The following is a 27,671-nucleotide window of genomic DNA, read 5'->3' on the forward strand; positions in this document are numbered from 1 at the left end:
CTGCTCTGGAGGGGCCAGGATGTTTAAGGAAAACACGTCACCTCGGAGTGTGATACGGAAATGTGAATTGCATGCTACATGAGTTAGAATCTTACAGAACTCTAATAACAAGCAGAACCTGTGAAGCTGTTCCTAAGAGGATTCTCCAAGTGATAAGTCACATTAGTGGAATTTATCAGGGTTCTGGGCCTTGTATTTTGGTCTTTTCAGGCAAACTTCTGTCAAGAGGACTTGAGTGTCTTTTTTACACCTGGCCCTTTCCCCTTTATGTGGAATAATCTGGTTTATTACACTTTGCATTCATAGCGTCTCTTTTCAGACACCAGAAGGGAGCACAATGTTGGAGACTGCCCATCTTAGCAGCCGCCCTTTCATCGCCTTCTCCTTCCCAAGTGACTGGAAAAGCTTCTGGTTTTTGTACCTCAGTCAATGGGTCTTCTGGCATCCAGAATGTGATCTTATGGGAAAGAAAAAAGCATATCTCTGTTTTGTCTGAAAGATCAAATTCACACTTTTTTCTTTCTACAGGCTCAAGTAACAACCTGCGTCACCTATTCATAAAAGATTATCTGAACCTTATAGCATTTTCTGATTTCTCAATCAACACGTATTTACTGAGTCCATCATTGCAATGCTTCTTTAGGGGACACAAGGTGTGAGGGAAAAAAGTTGAGATGTGGTATAATAAAAAATGGCAAACATGCAGTCCTTACTATACAAGGCACTGGTCTTAAGTGTTTTTTTTTTTTTTTTTTTTTTTGTTGTTGTTGTTGTTGTTGTTGTTGTTGTTTTTAAGACAGGGCCTCACTCTGTCATCCAGGCTGGAGTACAGTGGTGCCATCATAGCTCACTGCAGCCTTGAACTTCTGGGCTTAAGCATTCCTCTCAGCCTCCTCGAGTAGCTGGGACAGTAGGCCTATGCCACCATGCCCAGCTAGTACTTTTTTGTAGAGAAGAAGTCTCACTGTGTTAACCAGGCTGGTCTCGAACTTCTGGCCTCAAATGATCCTCCTGCCTCAGCATCCCAAAGTGCTGGGATTACAGGCATGAGCCACCATGCCTGGCATTTTCCCTTGCACCATGCATCGTTTTTCCTTAGGATGTCCCAGATAAATGCAGTTGTTATCTCCATTTTATGTAACAGTTGAGGAACTGAGGTACTGAGAAGTAATTGCCAAAAATAACATAGTTGGCTGAGCCAAGATGAGATCTCAAGACAGGTAAATTGTATTCTCTGTCCACATGTTATTTGTATTTTAGTTAAGATAACCAATATACAAATGAGAAAATGTATAATCCTTTCTCAGATTTTAGTTCTGAGATGGATTTTTACATCTCTCTAATATATACTGGTAGAATTTAATACCCTCTTCTCTCTGATCCTGGAACACCTTGCATATGTCTATTTTATGAACTCAGTTTATTTTAGCATTTGTGTGTGTGTGTGTGTGTGTATGCGTGTATGCTTATTCCAGGCTGTAGGGTATTTGGAGACCTGAAGCACACAAATGAGCCTTGATTGAGCTGATTGATTGGTTAAGACTGGTTCTGCTGCCCTCTCATTCTTTGGTTTTTGGCGTATGTATGAATGAGTGGTTGCCTTGAGCTGATGCTAGGTGTCTGCTGTGCTGTCGGAATCTGACCACCTTGTCTGTTTGCAGGTATTGTACTTGTTGCCATTAATCCTTATGAACAGTTGCCAATCTATGGACAAGATGTTATCTATGCCTACAGTGGCCAAAACATGGGAGACATGGACCCCCACATCTTTGCTGTGGCAGAAGAAGCCTACAAGCAGATGGCCAGGTGAGAATGTCCTCAGCCCAGAAGTCCTCCTCAGTAGTCAGTGAGCAGGAAGGGGAGTTTTTACCTTCCTCTGCAGCTGATGCTCACAATGAGATGGTAAGACTGGGATTGAGGGAAACATCTTGGAAACAAAGCAGCCCAAATTCTATTACTTACCTCATTTCCTCATGCCTTTATCTTATTCTTGTGAACTTGAACATAGACTTGGAGAGCAGTGACTCTTTATACTTACTTCATTTTTTTGAGCAATGGAATAAATCTCTTGCATTTCATCTCTCTTTGACTTCCTTTTGTCCCCTTTTCCTCCCTTCATGGTATAATATAATTCATTTGATAGCATCTCCATTCACTTACCCCAGCCTGATCTACAGCTAGTCTCACTGAAGACTCCCTTTTGAAGAAACCAGGACTCCTTGACAACTCCTTGAGATGCCAAGCACTGGAGGGCAGAAATTGAAGTTTCAAACTGGCAGCTGTGCATAGTGGTTTGGGGTTTTTAGCCTGGAAGTGGAGCTCTGTTTAGGTATTTAAGTAGATCTTCTCCTTATTGCTGTTATTCTTTTCACTCTGAAAAATAGCAGGTCTGTTTGTCAGAAAATGGGTTGGGTGATGGGCTGTAACTTCAGCATAAAGCAGGGAGAGAGAGCTTTATCAGTGTTTTGGGGGAAATGCAGTTCTCAGTTAATGCTAAAATGCTAGATTCTTTCAGCCAAGTTTTTCTCGTCACCTCTAGAGAACATTTTTTGGAGCTGGCAACATATAGCAAAGTCTTTTTGGAGAAGGAAAGCTATTCAGATTAACTTAGTAAAAGGAGTTAGTGATTTTTATAGGGGGAGAATCCCATTCTAGGTGGTCTGTGCTTCAGTGGATTTCAGGGTATCATTTTCATCCCAGTGAAAGTTTCCATGAGGGAAGACTGTTTTATGGGCGTCCATGCAGATTTATAGTGCTTCATTGCTGGCAGTAGAGATCAGTATATAAAAGGTCTGCTTCATTATAGATACTCAGTGATGTATTCAAAATAAGCACTGATTGGAGAGCTGAAAAATCTAATAGAATGATCTGTTAACTATTTCTCCAAAGAGTGGAGCTAAAATTATTGCAACCTTTGACTTTTCTCTAAAGCCAAATGAAAGACCACATACTATATTAATCTGCTATCAGGGCTCAAGTAGAAGTCGCTTAGCTTGGCAACTCATTGACGTGCACCTCCTACTCAATTGTGTGTGGTTTAGAAGATTGTGGAGAGAAGAATGAGCATTAGCATGTTGCACAGTATACAGCCTATGCGTGAGTTTCTGTTGGAGGCCATGGGTATGGCACAGAGGAGGGAGGCCTGGGAACTGAACGGATTCTGTGCTTTGGAAGAATCTATTCACCCGAGTCTACATGCACTTCATGTGAGAACGGCAACACTCTTTCCTCCTTTAGAAGATGGTTAATTTATGGTTCTGAAAGAGAAGGTGGGTGTGGCTTGGTTCTTACCATGTTCTACCATGCCAACAGCTCTGACAGCTCTCTAAGACTTGTCCTGTCATGACTGGCTTTCACATTTGGTTGCTTTCATCCCATTCTCTTAGCCATTGCACTTAGGCATGTCAGAAGTTTCCATTCTTCATCAAAGCTGCTTATGGACCACTGTAGGCTTGAGAATCTTCTAGCTTTCCATCCTGAGGAATCTTCTAGCTTTATCCAGCCTATAGACCCTCTTGACAAGATTCCTGTGTTCTTCTCTGCAATGCCTGAAGCTGAGTCCATGGTTATCCTACACTTGGGTTATTTCACTTGCTTGGGACCTTTGCACCCATTATGGGGAAGGAGATGTGTGGGAATCTGGGGTGATAGTGGTGATACTGTCTTGCTCTAGGGCAATGAATTTACAGTAGAGAGTTTGGATGTTAAAGCTGAACTGGGATTGCTTCCTTAAGGATTTTCTTTAAGGTTTTAAGGTTTATACTTGTTTTACTGCTGGGTCCCTAATTTTGCTGAAGTTCTTGTGCAATTTTTGCTTATGAACATACATTAGAAGTAGGAAGACCAGCACATGTGGCCACAGGCCTGGAAACACATATTTACACAAAAACTTACACATGTTCTTAGCAGTGTTATTCACAATAGCCAAAAGGTGGAAACAACTTAAATGTTTTTTGGTTTTTTTCTTTTTTGATATGGAGTTTTGCTCTTTCACCCAGGCTGGAGTGCAGTGGTGCGATGTCAGCTCACTGCAACCTCTGCCCCCCGGGTTCAAGCAGTTCTCCTGCCTCAGCCTCCTGAGTAACTGGGATTATAGGCGTGGGCAACCACACCTAGCTAATATTTGTATTTTTAGTAGAGATGGGGTTTCATCATGTTGGCCAGGCTGGTCTCGAACTTCTGACCTCGAGTGATCCACCCGCCTCAGCCTCTCAAAGTGTTAGGATTACAGGCGTGAGCCACCACGGTCATCCGAGAGCTATTTTTGAATTAGTTCTGTTGTCAGCAGCTCAGGGTTTCTGTTACTGATCTGAGAGGTACATTGGAAGCCTCAGCAGAATCTGTTGAGCCAAGAAAGAAGGGTGACCCATTGGTTAGATGCAGGACAAGTTTTTGCTGTATTTCCTGTATGGGCCTTCTCTATCAGTTTTGAATACTAGAACACATTCATTCAACAGTACCTGTCAACTGTGTTGTGCTTTTTCTGACTCATCAGTAGTCATTGGAATAATTATGTGGTTCAAGTAGCCATAGGCTAGCACAGTGTGCTTTGAATTTGAGCCTTCCTAACAGCTGGGTGAAATGAAAGGTGTAAGAAACTAACATTAATAGTTTTCAGTCTTTGGAGACTACAGCTCAGGTGGCCTTGGACTCAGTGATTCTCTTCATTCACCAGGGACTTGATTTTCTTTCTTGATGTGGCTCACACAGGGGCTCTTGATGCTTTGAGTGCGTGGGGAGACTCTGTGAGAGCATGAGGGTCTAAGTCTAGATCTTTATTCCCCCCCACACACCCACCCACCAAGAGTTCCAGGAGAGAACTGCTAGTGCTTGGAGGAAAGTTAGAGGAGATATCAGTAAGAGAAGAGAATCGAATCATTCACGGGCCCTATCTCTGTCGTATTTACCAAGTGTGGGCTTGAGGGTAAATACAGATTCACAGTGAAGAAAAAGGGGGTGTTAAAATCCTATGAAACATCATTTTCATGAATTCTGTCCACTGCATGAGAATACTGTGAGGAAGGGGCTGACCTCCACTGCTTAGCTCTGTGCTTTCTACTCCTCCTTCCACGTCTGAGACCCAGAAGGCCCACTCCCTCATTTTACCTTCCTCAACTTCAGCCTCAGGTCTTCCATCAAATCATTATCGGCAGATGTTTATAAAGTATCAGTTATTTGATAGGCTGAATACTGGCCACTAGGAAATGTAAGACCTCACCCTGCTTCTTAAGGGGCTCACTGTCTGGTGGGAGAGAGAAGACATACGTAGGCCAAGAAGCCTATAACTGCAGGAAGTATAAGTAGAAACTGTGCCACGGTGTCATTTAAATTGAGTTTGAAGACCTAATGTCACAGATAGTCCAAGAAAACTAGGATTTTTAGCTGGGTCTTGATGAATTGGTAGGATGCATAGAGTGAGAAGAGGGCCTGTAGGTGGATGGAGTAGTGGACCATGACCTCAGAAGTGGGGCATCAAAAGGTATCACAAAACCTCAAGATACTGCCTTACACTAGGATGTCTACAATCAAAGATATGATAACTAGTGTTGGCAAGGATGTGAAGAAATTTGAATTCTCACACACTGCTAGTGGGAATGTAAATTGGTGCAACTGTTGCGGCAAATAGTCTGATGGTTTTTCAAAAAGTAAAAAAAAAATCCCCCTATGACCCAGCAATTCCGTTCTTAGGTATGCACCCAGGAGAAATGAAAACACATTTTTTTTTGGTTTGTTTTTTGAGATGAATTTCACTCTTGTTGCCCAGGCTGGAGTGCAATGGTGCAATCTCAGCTCACTGCAACCTCTGCCTCCCAGATTCAAGCAATTCTCCTGCCTCAGCCCCATGAGTAGCTAGGATTACAGGCACCTGCCACCACACCCAGCTAATTTTTATATTTTTAGTAGAGACAGGGTTTTGCCTTGTTGACTAGGCTGGTCTTGAACTCCTGACCTCAGGTGATCCACCCGCCTCGGCCTCCCAAAGTGCTGGGATTATAGGCGCGAGCCTCCGCGCCCGGCCTGGAAACACATATTTACACAAAAACTTACACATGTTCTTAGCAGTGTTATTCACAATAGCCAAAAGGTGGAAACAACTTAAATGTTCATCACCTGATGAATGGATAACCAAATGAGGAATATCCATACAATGGAATATTATTGGCCATAAAAGGGAACAGAGAACTGATACATGCTACCACAATGATAAACCTTGAAAACATGCTAAATCAAAGAAGCCAGATACAAAAGACCACGTATTGTCTGATTCCATTTCTATAAAATGTCCAGAATGGGCAAATCTATAGAGACAGAAAGTAGATTTATAGTTGCCTAGGGCTGGAGTTTGAGGCAAAATGGAGAGTGATTTCTGAGAGGTATGTTTTTTGTTGGGGTGGTTTTGGGGGGGTGATGAAGTGTTCTAAAAATTGGTTGTGCTGCTGGATGTACAACTCGGCAAATGTACTAAAAATCATAGAATTATACACTGTAAATGAGTGAATTGTGTGTTCTGTGAATGATAATTTAATAAAGCTATTGTAAACAAAAAGACGTGGTCAGAAGACTGTACCTAGGCAAGTTTAACCTGCATGGTGAATGGATCTGCAGGGGAGCTCTGGGCTGTGAAATTAGAAACAAGGTGAAGCCAGACTGTGGAGGCCTTTGCAGGCTGGGGTGAACTTTGGGGAAGAAGTGTTATTCTATTAACAGAGTACAAAGGTGGCCAAACGAGTTTGGGAAACCATGGATTAACCAAGTTAAACGTCTTCCTTTAAGGCAGAGCTTCTCAGAGCCTTTATGTTGCCACGCCTCTGAGTTTCCAAGATAGGGATCCATTATGCTGGGTTTGCAAATCATATTTAGACACAAAACTGTTTTCAAAGATTATTTCAAGGGACTAATGTTCTGTGCAACACTATTTGGGAAATGCATAGAGCAATGGAGAAATTTTAGTGTCTTGGATAAGGAAATAATATGATACAAGAGATGTTCAAAGAAAATCTTTTCTCTGATGGGTCCTATTTCTTAATGATCCTTTTCTTCTCCATATTCCTGTACATTTCCAAGGATAAGAATACCTTCTCATGAGAAGCTTAGCTTGTTGTGGAAATAACTTATCTGTATCACGTGGATGAAAGGCAGGGAATTATAAAGTATGAGACTATGTGGCACAGTGTTATGTTCTATTTCTTTTATCTTCCATGCTTTACCCCAGGGGATGTGATTGGTGCTCAAGAAAGAATAGGAATAATTGACTCATTAATGCATTTAGTTCTCAGAGTTGCTGTCTGAGATTAGTTATCCCCACAATACAGATGAGGATAGAGACTTTTGGATGCTGAATAGTTCTCCAAGGTTATGAAAACAGTAACTGGGTACAGATGGAGTTCAGACCCTGTGTTTGCTGCACAGCTTCCTCCATTAGCTAAGAAAAATGGTGCTACCTCCCTAAATGGGCAGAGATGGAACCCAGACCCAATCTGATTGCCCAATGCCTCCTGTATTAGCCAAGAAGGTGTTCTACTTCCCTTGATGGGTAGCAATGGAATTTAGACCCAATCTGTTTGCCCCAGAGCCTCCTGCATTAGCAAAGAAGCCCTACTGCCTCTCTAAATTTTGTCTGCTCAACCCCAGACAGTCTTGTCAGAACAGAGCAGATTCTGGTCCCCCAAGTAGCACTGAGGGGCAAAAGGGATAGATCTTTGTCCTTACAGTTTTGGTGTGTTTTCCAGCCTTGTTGGTGGGAGTGTGCCGTCTTATTTGGCTGGCTGTGTCTGATTGCTTTTTTGAGCCGTGTGTTTTATTTGTGCTGTTTCCCGCCCACCCCCCCGCCCCGCCGCCCTGCTGCCCCAAAAGGGAGTGGGGACGCTACAGAGCAAATCTATGTGCTCAGGTAGCCAAGGTGATAGAGCACCCACATTCCCATCTGTCTCTGCTGTGTTGCCAGCTGTGACTAATAATGAAAGATGAGATTGCTGTTGCCTGGGGTCCAGGGAGGAGTGTGCAGCTTGGAAGCCTTTGGAGGGTGGAGCTGGTGAGGAATGAAATGCACCCTTGCCAGAGTGAGAGCCATCCTGGAGGACAGGGTTTGGAGCCCATGAGAGTGAGACTCTCCTGTCTGGCCACCCTGAGATGTCTCTCCCAACTGCCATGTGTCCAGGGGTAAACTCTCTGACCTCTGTAGTTCTCAGCATCTTCACACTTTGAGGAGAACATTGGCTTTGCTTCTGAGAGGAGCTTGGATCCAGTGAGAAATCATGAGGAACCTTTGAAAGCTCTTGAGTGCTGTAAGACTTTGGGTATAGTTGTTACAGCTGACAGAGTCATGGCCTGTGGTTGAGTACAGTGAATAGTGGAGTCCCTGGGGAGGTCAGTGAGTAGGGAGCAATGACTGGGTGAATTATATAGTAAAGTCTGAAACCAGGACTTCAGTCAGCCCTGAATTTTGGATGAAGTTTTCTTTCCTGTTCAATATAATTTCAAGTAAGGGTTAGTCAGAATTGCTTTAGGACAAGGTATAAGAGATGCTCAAGAACACAGGAATGGTTTTTAATCTCTTCTCTGGCATTATCTCATTTCTTGAACATGCCCTGAGCATTCCACATTCAGATTCCTTCCTGGGCTGTTCACCTGTCCCTGTTATTCCCTGCTCACCTGGGTCTCTTGTTCTGTGACCTCCTGCACAGCCATGCCAGTGCACACCTATCTTCCTCCCCTAGGTATGCTACAGCACTAAGGCTTTGTGAAATTGTTTTGATCCTTTTCATTTTCTTAGATGGTATTATTGTTTGTGTCTACCTATCATATTCAAATTGCTAGTTTTACTGTTAAACTTTCTGAGTAGGGGAAAGTTATTTAAGTGTGCAGTGAATATGGCTAATGATGACATTCCTATTTTAAGAGAAATTGATAGTAAGTGGTTGTTGCCATCTTTTAAAATTGTGCATTTAGGAAAGAATAGGAGAGACAGTTTCCTTTGCCTGCCTTCTATGACCCTGCAGAGGTCATAAATATTACTAACAGTTGTGTATCTGCAGTGTACCCAACATGATTTGTGAGGTTAAATCTCAAATTGAAATCATAGAGCTAAGAGATATTTTAGTTTCTTAATATTAACTATTTTACCTGGAGAAGCACAGCATGTTAGAAAGGAGAGAGCCTGCGTCACCCAGCGGAAATTAGTTGTGCAGGATACTGTGTTCTGGGCAAGTGGTCTTTTAGATGCTGCCCTACCATTCCCAGTATAGGAGACTTTCTCAAATGTGTTACATTTTTAACAGCTTTCATTGTCAGGAGTTTCTCTATCACACAGCACTCTGCTGAGTCTCCATTTGCCTTCACCTATGGATCTGAGCTCTTCCTGTGCAGCTGTCCAGGATAATAGTCATTTTCTTATATGGCAGCCCCTTCTGTCCTTGCCCCCAACTCTGGCCTAAGCCTCCTGGCTCCCACTGCCACTCCTTATGAGCATGGCTTTTCTGACACTCTCCTGTCTGGCCACCCTGAGATGCCATCTGGTCTTTCTGTCTGATGATGATGGTCGCTGGATGTGGTCTGTAGGGTGTGAGGTGATGTGGTACTCATGCAGAATTTCTGACAGAGCCTGCAAATGCATTTATTTTTGGCAAGTGTTTCATGTTGCTGACTTATTATAAGTTTACAAGTCACTAAATTTCCATCCCTTTCTCTGCCCCACCCACGTGCACACTCAACTGTTTTTTATCACAGCTTTAGTGGGATGTAAATAGCAATAAACTGCACATATTTAAAGTGAAGTCACACACATTAAATTGCACATACAATTAGGCATTGTATAGTATACACCCTTAAAACCGTCACCACAATCAAGATAGCAAACATTTCCTTAACTCCCAAAGTTTTCTTGTGTTTTTTCTTTTTTCGAAGTCTCCCTCCACCCCCAGGTAACCCCTAATCTGCTTTTCGGTCAGTGTAAATTCAGACTGCTCTTAAGGTATGTTGCCTTCATCCTGCACTTGCTCGATTGATTTTTTTCCCTTTGGTATGCTGAGCAGGATTCTGTCCATATTAAATTTCACCCTTGTACTGGTGTTCTGTTATTTTGTGAATGTATCTTTTTGAATTCTGATATTTTGCATCTGATAGATCAGGTCTCCCTAGCTTGATGCATTGCAGATGTAACAAGTCTGTTGTGTCATTCTTATCCGGAAGTGGTAATCTGGATAGATTCCTGTAATGTGCATGGAGCAGTTTTTTCTCCAGGTACTAGTCATTTAATCTGGTAGAACTAAACATTGAGTCAAGTGCTCGTGTGTATGAAGTCTTGCTAAAACCTATACACACTGGGTTGGTCAATCATGACTTGTTCTCGGAGCACTCCTGGTTGTGTGTGAGGTGGACTGGCACAGACCCCAGTTAGCGTTCCAGCTTCACCTGGGTCAAGGTCCTTCACTTAAGGTGTGCCATTTCTTTATCGGAGCAAGGGCATGTGTGTGTGCACTTATGTCCTTAGGTCACTGTAAGGCATACATGGGCTCAAGTGTTGGAGCACTGAGCACGGAGCCCTGTGCAGGCAGTGCCCCCCTGGGTGTGGGCTCCTGTGGCTCCTACACACCGTTCTGGTTACACAGCATTTTCCTGATGTCAAAGTCAAACTTGTCACCCTACATGGATTTCTTTTGGAGTTAATAGTGGTGGTGACATGTGAGTAGGATTTAGTTTTTCAAGGTGTCCAAAATAATTTTCATTAAAAAAAAGCTAATAGAATGTGAAGCCTAGCAGGATGAAATGGCATTGCTATTTACATCAGAGTAATGCCTTTCACGCTGTGTTAACCACTCTTTCTTTTTCAACTGTGTATTTTCACATTTATATCCCAGAAGACAGAGCAGCTGAAAGCCTAGTCTGCCAATGGATTTGAGTTTTGCAGCAAAGGAAGATGCTGGGAAGTGAGGTGGCTAAGACTTGAGTGTCCAGGGACAGTAACGAGACTGGCTTAAGTTCTTAGAACACAGTAGCTGTGTGACCCTGAGCAAGTTCCTCAGGTTCACCTCAATTTGCACCAGTGTTTGTGTCTCTAAGATAGGGATAAATGTCATGTCTAACTCACAAAATTGTTAGAATTAAATCAGCTGATAAATGAAAATGCTTAGTATGATTTCTGGCACAGAGTGAGGGTTTGCTGAATGTCAGGCACAGTGGTGGTGACAGTACTAATGGCACATCAAAGGTGTCATATCCCTCATCATGTCACAGTATCCAAAAGAAGGAAACGATGAAAGAATTTATAGTTGAGTAAGATTCCATTAATAGGTTGCCCTCAGAACAGATTTTACTTTCAGGGCCGAGTGAACAGTATAAGAATAGCCAGTTCCATGTGCTCAGTGAAATTCTTTTGGACTTTTTAATAGGTTTGTGCTTGGCAACCAATTATAACTTCTATAATTCTAATTTCAATTTGTCTAGAGGAAATATAGCATAAACTACACTCTGCTTATGCATTTATTATATATAAACCTTTATTATATAATGCATTTATTTTATACATATATATATGTTCTACAGTTAGAGTGAAATTGCACTGTTAGTGGCTGAGCAGCCCCAGAATAGTGTTTAAATGTGGACATCACTGCCCTTTTAGTGATGCTATAAACCTCAACAGAAAATAATATATTACACTGCAGGAACCAAATAATTATTTGATTGTATATAGCCAGTTTTTTGAAAGATAGCTAGGCAGACACCACTGATCATGTGGTGGATGCCAGAAAGCAGCTTTTCTTAAGTGGCTGGAAGTGACAATCCCTTCTGGTACTTGCAGTAGTGAATCAGTTGGTTAGAGCAGCAGTCTTCAAACTGCTGGGGTGTGCTAGTTTTTGGAAGATGACTCACTGGAATATGTGAAGAAAATATTAAAACTTTATTTGTTTACATCTTTTTAAAACTTAAAATATCATTTGTATATGTTTTATACTATGCATAATATAGTACAGTGTCACAGAAAACAATTTATAAACAAACTGTAAACATGCTCACAGTTTTCTGTATTGATAGGGATGCATGTCAAAAGTAAGATAACGAGTTTAATGTCCAGGGAAGTGTCTCAAGCCACATATGCAATGATCTTTGTGGAGTAGTTCATATTTCAGAGGAAAAACTGTCCCTTGGCCCCCTGCTGGGGTCTTTGTCATTGTACCTTTACAGTGGGGTGAAGATGAGAGAAGGTGACCATTCCATCATAGGGAATATAACTGAGAGTGCCGGCCATTGTCCCTCTATTAGTGTCGTCTGTCTAACCTGGGTTAAAGAACACTGCACTTTCTAGTAGCTCTTTGATTCTATTAGGATATAATAAACATACCCTGTTACAGGACCAACAGGTTCATATGCCCACTGCACAGTAACAGACCAGTTACACTGAGACAGCAAGTTTGCAGCAGAGAAAGAGTTTAATGATCACAGGGCACCAAGAGAGGAGATGGGAGGAGATCCTTAAATCCACCTCCTTGAGGAGTTCTGGGCTGAAGTTTTTAAGGGGATCACAGAGGGCGAGGGGCTAGACAACTGGGATTGTGAACTGGTTGGAGGAAGGGTGATGAAATCATCAGGATGTGGAAACTGTGTTCTTTGAGTTAGCTTCTCTTGAGGTCCTTCAGACCAGCTATGTTAGTATCACTGGTATGCAGGTCTTGACCTGTAGATGGTACTTAAAGCCTTGGGAATGGATGATGTCAATCAAGGAGAGATTGTTAGGGAGGTGAGAACTTCCCAGATCTCTGAAAGAAAATTTTAAGTGGAAAATATTTTTTAATGTTCATGTTGTTATCTATAGAGCAGTGAAGGGGAGCTATAGTCTTGTAACAGGGTCTCTGTGATTCTAGGACAGTAGGCACCACACGACTATGAGGAAGAGAGTCGGAAAGCAAGCCAATGTCTTGAACACTGAATGTGCTGCAAGCTTGGTTTATTTTCATTTTCCCACTCCCTTCTTCCCTGATTAATTTTATACAGTTCATAGTGACAGTTTCAGTATGATAATGAACAGTGTTTTGACTTAAAGGAACTCCCCAAAGCTCTTTAAAAAAATCATGGAGATAGTTAAAATTAAGTCCCAGTGTATGGCTAGTCTACCTGCTCTTTGTCCACAGCAGATACTTGGGAAGTCAGGGAACCTGTCTGGGTGAGGAATACCGCAGAAAGGCCTGCAGGCAGTGCAGCATGGCCAGGAGAAAGCCCCATGTCTATGTCCTTTAGAACCACCGTGGACAGGCTTAAAAGCAAATGCCTTTGAACCTTCCTGGCTCCTGCCCCTATTACAGATGGATAATGTTGGAAGCCAGAGGGAGGGGTGTACCTACAGCCAAAAGATGACGGAAATTAATTTGGTTCTCTGTATTCCCAGAACTAGAGAATAAAATGATTCATGATTGATGACTTGCTTTTAAAAAGATGTCCTTTATGGTTAAAAAGGGTATTAAACCTTCTTTACAAGAGCAAGTACCAAGAATACTTAGAATTATGGGATGTCTTTTTAGAAAATGTCTTGCACCTGGTAGCAGAGAGAAGGAGAGAGGTGGAATCCCAGCACCCAGGGCTTCTCTGCTTAGTCACCCTTCCTAGCTAAGAATGACTGCACCCCTGACCTTGTGTTCCTGAGAATGTTAATAAAAGTGTGTGAACTATTTAGAGTCTCTCTAGCCACATTTAGTTTAAATGTATGGTACTGATCTTCAGTTATGATATTGGGGATCAATATATGCTCACTCGGGTTTTTTTCTGCTTCCCCACTGGGTCATTGGGCTCCTAGAGTTTTATTCCATTTGTCATTGCACATATTGATCCATCATAATTACCTGATGTGTACGAACTCCAGCTCAGCAATCTAAAGCAGAGATTTTTCTTCCTGCCTGTGTGGGGTTGTCACTTCTACAATTTTGTCCATTTTACTTCCTTATATTTATAGAGCCCCTTATATTTCATTGTGTGGAGTGTGTGTTGATGCAGTGCATAGAGGGATGACTTTTTTCTTCCTGAAGTTGGAAGGCTCTTCAGGTCACACAGCGTAGGACAGGGTTTCCTCTTTCAGCATCTTCAACGCATGGTACCCGGTCTAGGCTGGAAACTTCTAGTGACTCCGGGAGGGAGCCATTCCACTTTTGAAAGCTCATAGAGGTGAAGAGATACAAGCCTCCCTGCCACCTACCACAGCCCCAGCGCCTGCCTCTTTTCTGGAGCAGCTGCTAGAACAGACTATTCTGGGAATGGTCTTTTAGTCTTTCTTCTCTAAGCTAAACTCTTCCTCATCTCATTAGCATTCTTCATGTGATAGTTTACTATTCTGATTGGCTTTCTCAGAATATATTTCAGTTTTTCTAAGTATCTCGTAAAATGTGGCTTCTGTAACTGAGTCAGGATTCTAACTCAACTGACCAGAGAAGAGGATCATGGCCCTCTCCCATTCTCCTGGTATCTAGATACTCTGGAGCCGCATGAAGAGAAGCTTACTAATAGCGTCATACTATGATGATTGATAATAACCAAAATACTCCAGTGCTTTCCATCTGAACTGTGGTCACACCGCACCTTGATTTGGTATAATACCCTTGTGAGGTGTGTTGTGGACCCACTGTGGTTTGAAAACTTGCCTAGGTCATGTAGGCTAAGTGGCAGTGTCCATTTAGAATCCAGGTGCTCCCATTCTCTAGAACTCTTTCCTCTATAACTGAGATGGGTTGATGATGCAATGTTCTTAGAACTAATGAAAGATTACTGTCCTGGTAGTAAATCACCAAAATGACTTTTTTTGGTAAGACATGGTAGGATTTTTCACCTAGGAAATCTGTAAGGAGAATAGATGGTTTATTCTTAAAGGAGATGCCTAGAAGACCCTTTGTAACTTTGACAAAGCAGCAAATTCCACCTTCCATTCTGCCCCTAGTCCCTGGGTTTATCAGTTGCCTCCTCCAACAATGCTGGTCTGCTGTCATCTTAAACAGCAGCATACCAAAGCTGAACTTAGCTTCCGGCTTTAGGCTGGGCTTCTTCCTTAGTCTGGTCCAGGGATTCCCCTAAACCTCTCCTAGAACTAGGAGGTGGGGGTAAAAGGCCTGTGTGGGGAGTGAGGACACTGGATGCTTCCCTTGGTTCCTCTGTGACCCTTCCCCCAGACCTTCCTCTCAGCCCCCTGTGGCAAACGGGACTTATGTCACTTTACATTCTGAATTCTCTCTGACCGTGGTGCAGAGTTCATATTCCTTAAGCCTCACTCTTGATATCTGAGTAGGAATCTAACAAACTTTTAAACCTTCCTTTCTCCATGGCAGCAGGCAGGATTTCAAGACAATTATGCTGAGAACCAAAAATCTTGTTTTGATAATCAGAAGTTGAACTCTGTGGCATTTGTCTCTTGTCTTTGCCTTCTTATTGTAATAATCCTAATCCTCTTGAGACAAATTAATGCCTTGAGTTGAGGAAGGAGAATGTCACGTAAAAGAAATGTGGAAGAGAAAAGTGTATTACTGTATTTCAAAAATATTTCCCAGCTTTGTTATGCATAATAAGAGGGAATGTTTCCTAATACCATAAGTGATATATGAATGTTATTTAACTGCCATTGGAACAGTATCTCAATTTTATAAATTTGGCAATGGAATCACAGCAGTTACACATCTTCCCTAAGGCACATTGCTGGCAGTTGGCAAACATGATGTGAACCTGGGCACCCTAACTCTAAACCGTGTGCTGTTAACTGGCTTGGTACACTTCTGGGTTTTTGGCTTAGGAAACTGGGTAAATGGAAGTTCTATTTGCTGAGTCTGAGAAAATGGTGGAGAGGGAGGGAAGAGACACTACTGGGGGTGAAAATCAAATAGTTAATCTGGAACCTGTTATGTCTAAGGATTTCCTACCCTGCTTCTGACATCCAAGTACAACTGTCTAGAAGCTGTACAATGCAGGTAAAACAGGTCTTGACCTGTACATGGTACTTAAAGCCTTGGGAATGGATGATGTCAATCAAGGAGAGATTGTTAGGTAGGAGAGAACTTCCCAGATCTAACCCCAAGGAATGTTAATATAGATCTGGTAGAGAAGGAGGAATGTACAAGTAAGAGATCTGGTCTAGAGAGTAAATCTCAGCTGGGAGTGGTGCTTCCTCCTTAGGGTAATTGGAAATATGTGTAAGATTTTTTTTTTTTTTTTTTTTTTTTTGACACAAATGAGATGGGGTGTGGTGGAGAACAACTGTGTCGACTGGGCTTTGGTTAGGATGCAGAAGAACTTGCAACGTGAGGGACAGTACTGGGCATCTAAGAATGGCCTCCCATCAGGCAGAGAGTGGCACCCAAACTGATCTTTAATACTTCTTGTAACTCACATTATACTGCCTTTTAATTTTCAGACCTCTTTTCTCTCCCTTGCCTCATGGCTCTTGCCATAACTCCAGGATTGTGGAAGGGCAGCCTTTATTATATCCCCTCTTGAGAGCTGAGGCCCTGAGAGGTAGAGTGATGGCCAAAGGCACCGAGCTCATGAGTTGCAGAACTAGTGCTGGAACCTGGTTCTCCCACCTCTTACTCCAGGGTTCTTGCTGTTCAATTCTTGTGTGTGTCTCCATGGATTGGATCTGGAGAACCTGCATTTCTAGCTGTCCTCCAAAGGGTTGCCAGGCTTGCACTGAATAATTTGCTCCATTCAGTGGGAGGTTTTCACAGCTGTGGCATGGCAGGATCTCCTCAGAGGTCCTGTGTGAGCTGACCTGTTTGACACTCGATGCAGAGGATGATGGCAGTGCAGGTGATAATGCCTGTGTGTGCATATATGTTCCTCTGCGTGCACTGGGAATGCAGAGCCAGTGTGGATATCACAGGTTTGCTACACCATGTTCTTAGTGTACCTCTGCACACACTGTGTGCTCCATGTGGGCAGCTGCTGGGTAGACATAGAGTTTGAGCTACAGGAATGCCCTATGTATCAATTTCTGCCCTAGAGACAGAGCAGCTTTTAAAATTCTGAGGAGGTAAGTAATTATGTAATACAAGTTAGATGACTATCCACAGATTCTCCTGTCTAAAAACATCCATCTCCCTGGCCTAGCCCTTTGTTTAGCTGAGTGAAAAACTGTTAAAACATATATTTCCTGATAGAGAAAGTGTCATCTATGCCACAACTCTCAAATGTGACTTGGGTCTGTTGCCTTCAATTTCTACCCCTGCTGCCTGAGTTCAGGGCCGCCTCCTCCAGCTGGTTACTGCTGCCGCCTCTGCATGCGCTGCATCCTTGTTGCATGTCTTCTGACTCCTGGGTCCATCCCCCTCACTGTTGTGGTCATTTTAGGTAAATGATTTCAGCATTGAACATGCTGTTGAGAAAGAGCCTGTAGGCAGGGAGGTTGAAGCTGGGAGGGTGGGAGGCACAGAAAGGGGGTCACTAGTAGATTGGAGTCCCGACATTTGGTTAGGATCCAGAGCTCAGATGGTGGAATTTTGCTCCATAAGAAGGCAGAGTTACTCCCATGTTAAGGGGAGGAGGAAACCTAGGAGCTGCTGCAGGAAGGTTGGTGCATGTGGTGGTGGGAGGTTGAGGAACTGTTCCAGACCTTTTCCTGTTATCTTAACACATAGTAGATACTGAAATGTTGGATGGCAAATTCCTGGGGAGTGGGGATGGGATCAAGTCACTTGGAGAAGAATGTGTGAATCGGAGCCTGCAATGTGTGCTATGAGCTGATGCACAGTCGATGCAAAGGTAGGTGGGTGGCTGGATGAAATGACTGTGTCTCTCATGAAACAGGTTACTGAGGGTAGAGGGTGGAGCTGCAGGCTTTGCTAAGCAGCCTGGGGTAGATGAGCTTGGTGAGCTGGAGTATGGTGTTGAAGACACAGTCATCAGTGTGCAATGCTTGTGGACTCATCAATCATGCCCTGGTCTGTGACCATAGACCCTCTCACCCAGGTTAGTTTGAACTCGTCATAGGTAGGGTAGACAGATCATGCAAGAGAAAGAGGGACACAGCCAGAGACCTTGACAGCTGGAAGGATCCTTAGATATTTTTTGGTCCAATTCTTTTATTTTAAAGCAGATGAAATTGAGTACCAGGGAGGAGAAGGACTTCCTCCTGGGCCCTGTGTTGAATTTGAGTTGAGGCCACCAGGTACCAGAATCCCAGTCTTGTGCTCATTCTAATCTTCAGTAAAATGGCAAGATCCCTGGGCCAGTATTTGACCCCAGGTCTGCTCATTGTTGTCTTGACATAAACTGAGAAAGACCTTGAATCCTAACTTCCTCATGCCTTGGCCAAGATGAACATCACATCAAGCCATTATGGCAATTTAGTTTTGTGTGACCATTTTTCAAAGAAATAGGTAGCGTAATGCTGGGTTCTGGAGACTGGACCACTGAATGAAAGAGTTTTGATGGGTGAGATAGATCCGAAATAGAGGATCATGTTTGTAGAATAGCACAGAGCAGCCAGCATGAGAAACACAGGTGTGGTTGGATCCCAAGATGACCTGGGAGGGAAGTAGGGAGGGTAGCAGGGGCCGACTCACCCACTGAGCAGGTTGTGCCCTCTCACTGTGGCTTAGTCATTACCCATCTCATAAAAACTGCAAGGAAAATATTAAGAATGGAACTGTGTAATCCCAGCACTTTGGGAGGCTGAGGCGGGCGGATCACGAGGTCAGGAGATTGAGACCATCCTGGCTAACACGGTGAAACCCGGTCTCTACTAAAAATACAAAAAAAATTAGCCCGGTGTGGTGGTGGGTGTCTGTAGTCCCAGCTGCTCGGGAGGCTGAGGCAGGAGAATGGCGTGAACCCGGGAGGCGGAGCTTGCAGCGAGCCGAGATTGCGCCACTGCACTCCAGCCTGGGTGACAGAGCGAGACTCCGTCTCAAAAAAAAAAAAAAAAAAAAGAATGGAACTGTGACTTCTACAGGTTTATATTACATAATAGCTTATGGTTTCTCTACTAGCTACTTGAGTAAGGTATATTTTTAAAGCATGTTTATGAACTTTTTCTCTTTTCAAATGTCAGTGAGATTTCATTTAGTGGTCAGTTGTGACTGTGTCTGTGTTAGATTTGCTGTCTTGCCTCCTGAGTGGATAATAAATGGCTCTGGAGTGTAACATGGTTTCACATTATTCTTCCTTCAAAAAGTGAAGTCCAATAGTGCAAGTGGGCAATCACGCAGACTGGGGAATAGATCTTCATCTCAGCTGGTCAGAGAAAAGTGCTACCTCTTTAGTTAGCTTGGGATATCTATTTCTACCTACTTTTCTTTTTTCTTCCCCTCCTCCCTTCTTTCCTGTAATTCTTAAAAATGCTTATTAAATCCCCCTTTCTTAGCTTGAGAGTGGTAGTTGAAATGGCTGCCCACTAAAATCATGTGTTAAGATGTGATGCTAGCATCCCCCTTTATCATCGTAAGAAGCAGTGCAATGTGATAGGTTAGAGCCTGGGTGCCAGAGCTAGCTGGCCCAGTAACCAGCTGTGTGACCTTAGGCAAGTGATACTAGCTCTCTGTTTCCTCATCTGTAGCATGGAGATGATAGTAGGACCTACTTCCTATGGTTGTTCTGATGATCGATTGATACACAGAAAGTGCCTGCTACCTGGAAGGTGCTATATGAGAGTTAGCTGTTATTTTCATAAAGCTTGCCTTGATCATATTATTCCAGTTTAAAAGTTGTCCTCATGTTGACATTTTAAAGATTGTGAAGGCTTCTGTAGACAGCTACTGCATACACGGAAAGAACAATTTAAGAAGTTAAGATCTTAACATATCTTTAAAAAGAGGTAGAGATATGCAGAAAATATATATGCAAATGCAAAGCTCTTTATAACATAAGGTAGACTATATCATCAAGCAAAAAAAAAAAAAAAAAAAAAGAGTATATTTGTGATCAGGCAAAAGGATATGAGTGACTAGCTGGGCATGGTGGCATGTACCTGTAACCCCAGCTACTCAGGAGGCTAAGGTAGTAGGAGATTGCTTGAAGCCAGGAGTGCTAGGCTGTGGTGAGCTATGACCAAATCTGCAAATAGCCACTGCATTCCAGCCTGAGCAAGAAGTGAGACCCTGTCTCTTAAAAATACGTATTAAAAATATTCTGAAAGGGCTGAGTAACTGGAGAAGAAAACGCTTAAAAGAGACCCATTTGAACTCATATTTGAGTCACATGCAAGAAAGAGAAACAACTACCTAAATAATCATATTGAAATCCCTAAATTGGTTTCTGTGTTTAAAATACACTTGAATACTTTAAAATTTTATAGGCAATTAATTAGAATTTAATGTTAACTGGTGTTTCAGGGAGTGAGGAATGTTAAACCAGTCTAATGATGAGTGGTATCACATAGTCTAATGATGAATGGTATCACAGGTTATTTAGGGAATAGTGATTGGAATGATTTCTGAATAGTATGCTGTGTCTCATCTTTTGATTTAACAATTAGATTTTGATGGGCTCAAAGTACGAGATTTTCAACAACTGTCCTTCAAGAAAATCCACGAAGATACTATTATACCTATAAAACATTTAACCCAAGAAAAATGAAAACACATGCTCACATAAGTGCTTCTTCATGAATATTCATAGTAGTATTATTCATAATGATGAAAAAGTGAAAACAACCCAGATGTCTATCAGCTAAAAAATTAAAATATAGTCTGTCCTTACAAGGGGATATTATATTGTTTGGCTATAAAAAGGAATGAAGTATGGATACATCCTACAACATGATGAACCCTTGAAAAATTATGGTAAGGTAGCCAGGTGTGGTGGCCCACACCTGTAATCCCAGCACTTTGGGAGGCCAAGGCGGGTGGATCATTTGAGGTCAGGAGTTTGAGACCAGCCTGGACAACATGGTGAAACCCTGTCTCTACTAAAAGTACAAAAAAGAAAATTAGCTGGGCAGTAGTGGCACGTGCCTGTAATCCCAGCTACTCAGGAGGCTGAGGCAGGAGAATCGCTTGAGCCTGGGAGGTGGAGGTTGCAGTGAGCCAAGATCATGCTGCTGCACTTCAGTTTGGGCGACAGAGTGAGACCCTGTCTCAAAAAAAAAAAAAAAAAAAAAAAAAAAAAACCATGGAAAATTATGCTAAGGTAAATAAGTCAGTCACAAAAGACCACATATTCTGTTCATTCCATTTACATGAAATGTCCCGAATAGGAAAATCTGTAGGTACAGAAAGTAGATTAATGTAGGGGATGGTAGGGTAGATTGGTGTAGATTTAAGATGGGGTGGAGGGGGGCGCCCAAGATGGCCGAATAGGAACAGCTCCAGCCTCCAGCTCCCAGTGTGAGCGACACAGAAGACAGGTGATTTCTGCATTTTCTACTGAGGTACCAGGTTCATCTCACTGGGGTATGTGGGACAGTCGATGCTGGTCCACGGGTGCAGCCCGACCAGTGAGAGCTGAAGCAGGGCAAGGCATCACCTCACGTGGGAAGCTCAAGGGGGAAGGGAATTCCTTTTCCTAGCCAAGGGAAATTGAGACACACAACACCTGGAAAATTGGGTAACTCCCACCCTAATACTGCCCTTTACCAAGGGTCTTAGCAAACAGCACACCAGGAGATTATATCCCACACCTGGCCTGAAGGGTTCCACGCCCATGGAGCCTCCCTGAAGCTAGCACAGCAGTCTGAGATCTAACTGCAAGGCAGCAGCAAGGCTAGGGGAGGGGTGCCTGCCATTGCTGAGGCTTAACTAGGTAAACAAAGCTGCTGGGAAGCTAGTATTGGTTGGAGCCCACTGCAGCTCAAGGAGGCCTGCCTGCCTCTGTAGACTCCACCTCTGGGGAGAGGGCATAGCTAAACAAAAAGGAGCAGAAACCTCTGCAGATGTAAAAGACCCTGTCTGACAGCTTTGAAGAGAGCAGTGGATCTCCCAGCATGGAGGTTGAGATTTGAGAATGGACAGACTGCCTGCTCAAGTGGGTCCCTGACTCCTGAGTAGCCTAACTGGGAGACATCCCCCACTAGGTGCAGACTGACACCTCACACCTCACACGGCTGGGTACACCCCTGAGATGAAGCTTCCAGAGCAAGAATCAGACAGCAACACTCACTGTTCAGCAACATTCTATCTTCTGCATCCTCCGCTGCTGATACCCAGGCAAACAGGGTCTGGAGTGGACCTCAAGCAAACTCCAACAGACCTGCAGCTGAGGGTCCTGACTGTTAGAAGGAAAACTAACAAACAGAAAGGACACCCACACCAAAACCCCATCAGTACATCACCATCATCAAAAACAAAAGGCAGATAAAACCACAAAGTTGGGAAAAAAGCAGTGCAGAAAAGCTGAAAATTCAAAAAATCAGAGCGCATCTCCCCCTCCAAAGGAACGCAGCTCATTGCCAGCAATGGAACAAAGCTGGATGGAGAATGATTTTGATGAGTTGAGAGAAGAAGGCTTCAGTCCATCAAACTTTTCAGAGCTAAAGGAGGAACTATGTAACCAGCACAAAGAAACTAAAAACCTTGAAAAAAGAATGGATGAATGGATAACTAGAATAATCAATGCAGAGAAAACCTTAAAAGAACTGATAGAGATGAAGACCATGACACGAGAACTACATGACAAATGCACAAGCTTCAGTAACTAACTCGATCAACTGGAAGAAAGAGTATCAGTGATCGAAGATCAAATGAATGAAATGAAGCGAGAAGAGAAGTGTAGAGAAAAAAGAGTAAAAAGAAATGAACAAAGCCTCCAAGAAATATGGGATTACATGAAAAGACCAAATCTACGTCTGATTGGTGTGGCTGAAAGTGACAGGGAAAATGGAACCAACTCAGAAAACACTCTGCAGGATATCATCCAGGAAAAGTTCCCCAACCTAGCAAGGCAGGCCAACATTCAAATTCAGGAAATACAGAGAATGCCACAAAGATACTCCTTGAGAAGAGCAACTCCAAGACACATAATTGTCAGATTCACCAAAGTTGAAATGAAGGAAAAAATGTTAAGGGCAGCCAGAGAGAAAGGTCGGGTTACCCACAAAGGGAAGCCCATCAGACTAACAGCAGATCTCTCGGCAGAAACTCTACAAGCCAGAAGAGAGTGGGGGCCAATATTCAACATTCTTAAAGAAAAGAATTTTCAACCCAGAATTTCATATCCAGCCAAACTAAGTTACATAAGTGAAGGAGAAATAAAATCCTTTACGGAAAAGCAAATGCTGAGAGATTTTGTCACCACCAGGCCTGCCCTACAAGAGATCCTAAAGGAAGCCCTAAACATGGAAAGGAACAACTGGTACCAGCCATTGCAAAAACATGCCAAAATGTAAAGACCGTCGAGGCTAGGAAGAAACTGCATCAACGAATGAGCAAAATAACCAGCTAATATCACAATGACAGGATCAAGTTCACACATAACAATATTAACCTTAAATGTAGATGGACTAAATGCTCCAATTAAAAGACACAGACTGGCAAATTGGATAAAGAGTCAGGACCCATCAGTTTGCTGTATTCAGGAGACCCATCTGACATGCAGAGACACACACAGGCTCAAAATAAAGGGATGGAGGAAGATCTACCAAGCAAATGGAAAAAAACAAACAAAAAAAGCGGGAGTTGCAATCCTAGTCTCTGATAAAACAGACTTTAAACCATCAAAGATCAAAAGACACAAGGCCATTACATAATGGTAAAGGGATCAGTTCAACAGGAAGAGCTAACTATCCTAAATATATATGTACCCAATACAGGAGCACCTGGATTCATATAGCAAGTCCCTAGAGACTTACAAAGAGACTTAGATTCCCATGCAATAATAATGGGAGACTTTAACACCCCACTGTCAACATTAGACAGATCAACGAGACAGAAAGTTAACAAGGATATCCAGGAATTGAACTCAACTCTGCACCAAGCAGACCTAATAGACATCTACAGAACTCTCCACCCAAAATCAACAGAATATACATTCTTCTCAGCACCACATTGCACTTATTCCAAAATTGACCACATAGTTGGAAGTAAAGCACTCCTCAGCAAATGTAAAAGAACAGGAATTTTAACAAACTGTCTCTCAGACCACAGTGCAATCAAACTAGAACTCAGGACTAAGAAACTCAATCAAAACCACTCAACTACATGGAAACTGAACAAGTTGCTCCTGAATGACTACTGGGTACATAACGAAATGAAGGCAGAAATAAAGATATTCTTTGAAACCAATGAGAACGAAGATACAACATACCAGAATCTCTGGGACACATTTAAAGCAGTGTGTCAAGGAAAATTTATAGCACTAAATGCCCACAAGAGAAAGCAGGAAATATCTAAAATGGACACCCTAACATCACAATTAAAAGAACTAGAGAAGCAAGAGCAAACACATTCAAAAGCTAGCAGAAGGCAAGAAATAACTAAGATCAGAGCAGAACTGAAGCAGATAGAGACACAAAAAACCCTCCAAAAAATCAATGAATCCAGGAGCTGACAGATCAACAAAATTGACAGACTGCTAGCAAGACTAATAAAGAAGAAAAGAGAGAAGAATCAAACAGACACAATAAAATATGATAAAGGGGATCTCACCACCAACCCCACAGAAATGCAAACTACCATCAGAGAATACTATAAACACCTCTATGCAAATCAACGAGAAAATCTAGAAGAAATGGATAAATTCCTGGACATATACACACTCCCAAGACTAAACCAGGAAGAAGCTGAATCCCTGAATAGACCAATAACAGGCTCTGAAATTGAGGCAATAATGAATAGCCTACCAACCAAAAAAAGTCCAGGACCAGAAGGATTCACAGCCGAATTCTACTAGAAGTACAAGAAGGAGCTGGTACCATTCCTTCTGAAACTATTCCAATCGATAGAAAAAGAGGGAATCCTCCCTAACTCATTTTATGAGGCCAGCATCATCCTGATACCAAAGCCTGGCAGAGACACCACAAAAAAAGAGAATTTTAGACCAATATCCCTGATGAACATCGATGTGAAAATCCTCAATAAAATACTGGCAAATCGAATCCAGCAGCACGTCAGAAAGCTTATCCACCATGATCAAGTGGGCTTCATCCCTGGGATGCAAGGCTGGTTCAACATTCGCAAATCAATAAACGTAATCCAGCATATAAACAGAACCAAAGACAAAAACTACATGATTATCTCATTAGATTCAGAAAAGGCCTTTGACAAAATTCAACAGCCTTCATGCTAAAAACTCTCAATAAATTCGGTATTGATGGAACATATCTCAAAATAATAAGAGCTATTTATGACAGACCCACAGCCAATACCATACTGAATGGGCAAAAACTGGAAGCATTCCCTTTGAAAACTGGCACAAGACAGGGATGTCCTCTCTCACCACTCCTATTCAACATAGTGTTGGAAGTTCTGGCTAAGGCAATCAGGCAAGAGAAAGAAATAAAGGGTATTCAGTTAGGAAAATAAGAAGTCAAATTGTCCCTCTTTGCAGATGACGTGATTGTATAATTAGAAAACCCCATCATCTCAGCCCAAAATCTCCTTAAGCTGATAAGCAACTTCAGCAAAGTCTCAGGATACAAAATCAATCTGCCAAAATCACAAGCATTCTTATACACCAATAACAGACAAACAGAGAGCCAAATCATGAAATGAATTTCATTCGCAATACCTTCAAAGAGAATAAAATACCTAGGAATCCAACTTACAAGGGATGTGAAGGACCTCTTCAAGGAGAACTACAAACCACTGCTCAACGAACTAATAGAGGACACAAACAAATAGAAGAACATACCATGCTCATGGATAGGAAGAATCAATATTGTGAAAATGGCCATACTACCCAAGGTAATTTATAGATTCAATGCCATCCCCATTAAGCTACCAATGACTTTCTTCACAGAATTGGAAAAAACTGCTTTAAAGTTCATATGGAACTAAAAAAGACCCCACATTGCCAAGACAATCCTAAGCCAAAAGAATAAAGCTGGAGGCATCATGCTGCCTGACTTCAAACTATACTACAAGACTACAGTAACCAAAACAGCATGGTAATGGTACCAAAACAGAGATATAGACCAATGGAACAGAACAGAGCCCCCAGAAATAATACCACACATCTACAGCCATCTGATCTTTGACAAACCTGACAAAAACAAGAAATGGGGAAAGGACCTATTTAATAAATGGTACTGGGAAAATTGGCTAGCCATAATTAGAAAGCTGAAAGTGGATCCTTTCCTTACTCCCTATAAGAAAATTAATTCAAGAGGATTAGAGACTTAAATGTTAGACCTAAAACCATAAAAACCCTAGAAGAAAACCTAGGTAATACCATTCAGGACATAGGCATGGGCAAGGACTTCATGTCTAAAGCACCAAAAGCAATGGCAACAAAAGCCAAAATTGACAAATGGGATCTAATTAAACTAAAGAGCTTCTGCACAGCAAAAGAAACTACCATCAGAGTGAACAGGCAACCTACAGAATGGAAGAAAATTTTTGCAATCTACTCATCTGACAAAGGGCTAATATCCAGAACCTACAAAGAACTCAAACAAATTTACAAGAAAACACAACCCCATCAAAAAGTGAGCAAAGGATATGAACAGACATTTCTCAAAAGAAGACATTCATACAGCCAACAGACACATGAAAAAATGCTCATCATCACTGGCCATCAGAGAAATGCAAATCAAATCCACAATGAGATACCATCTCACACCAGTTAGAATGGCAATCATTAAAAAGTCAGGAAACAGCAGGTGAGAGGATGTGGAGAAATAGGAATGCTTTTACACTGTTGGTGGGACTGTAAACTAGTTCAACCATTGTGGAAGACAGTGTGGTGATTCCTCAAAGATCTAGAACTAGAAATACCATTTGACCCAGCCATCCCATTACTGGGTATATACCCAAAGGATTATAAATCATGCTGCTATAAAGACACATGCACACGTATGTTTATTGCAGCACTATTCACAATAGCAAAGACTTGGAATCAACCCAAATGTCCATCAGTGACAGACTGGAATTAAGAAAGTGTGGCACATATACACCATGGAATACTATGCAGCCATAAAAAAGGATGAGTTCGTGTCCTTTGTAGGGACATGGATGCAGCCGGAAACCATCATTCTCAGCAAACTATCGCAAGAACAGAAAACCAAACACCGCATGTTCTCACTCATAGGTGGGAATTGAACAATGAGAACACTTGGACACAGGAAGGGGAACATCACACACTGGGTCCTATTGTAGGGAGGTGGGAGCGGGGAGGGATAGCATTAGGAGATATACCTAATGTAAATGACGAGTTAATGGGTGCAGCACACCAACATGGCACATGTATACATATGTAACAAGCCTGCATGTTGTGCACATGTACCCCTAGAACTTAAAGTATAATTAAAAGGGGGGGTGGAGATGGGGTGAAGGGGGTAGGGCTAAATTTGGAGTAGGGGTAGCTTTAGGGGTTAGGAGTTAGGGATGGGGTAGTGTAGGAAGAAGGATAGATTTGGGGTAGGGGGTAGACACAGGCTGGGAGTCGGGGTTGGTTTAGGGCAAGCTGTGGGGATTGGTAGGCAAAGAGAAGCAACTGGTGATGGGTATGGGGTTTCTCTTGGGGGTGATGAAAATGTTCTATTGTGATGGTTGTACAACTCTGTAAGCACCTTTGAATTGTATATTTTAAATGGGTGAATTGTATGATACGTGAATTGC

At 42.4% G+C, this 27,671-nt stretch overlaps 1 protein-coding gene across 3 annotated transcripts in view; it reads left to right on the forward strand.

The window, feature by feature from the left end:
* The window catches only part of MYO5B (myosin VB), a 387,050-nt gene that overhangs the window by 157,836 nt on the left and 201,543 nt on the right, over positions 1-27,671 (forward strand). For all 3 annotated transcript variants that reach the window (XM_030925854.1, XM_030925855.1, XM_030925856.1), the window contains exon 4: positions 1,662-1,806. In XM_030925854.1, coding sequence (XP_030781714.1) covers positions 1,662-1,806 — 145 coding nt within the window. The remainder of the gene's footprint in view (positions 1-1,661; positions 1,807-27,671) is intronic.

Source organism: Rhinopithecus roxellana, chromosome 21 (genome assembly GCF_007565055.1).
Source record: "Rhinopithecus roxellana isolate Shanxi Qingling chromosome 21, ASM756505v1, whole genome shotgun sequence".
Lineage (NCBI taxonomy): Eukaryota > Metazoa > Chordata > Mammalia > Primates > Cercopithecidae > Rhinopithecus > Rhinopithecus roxellana.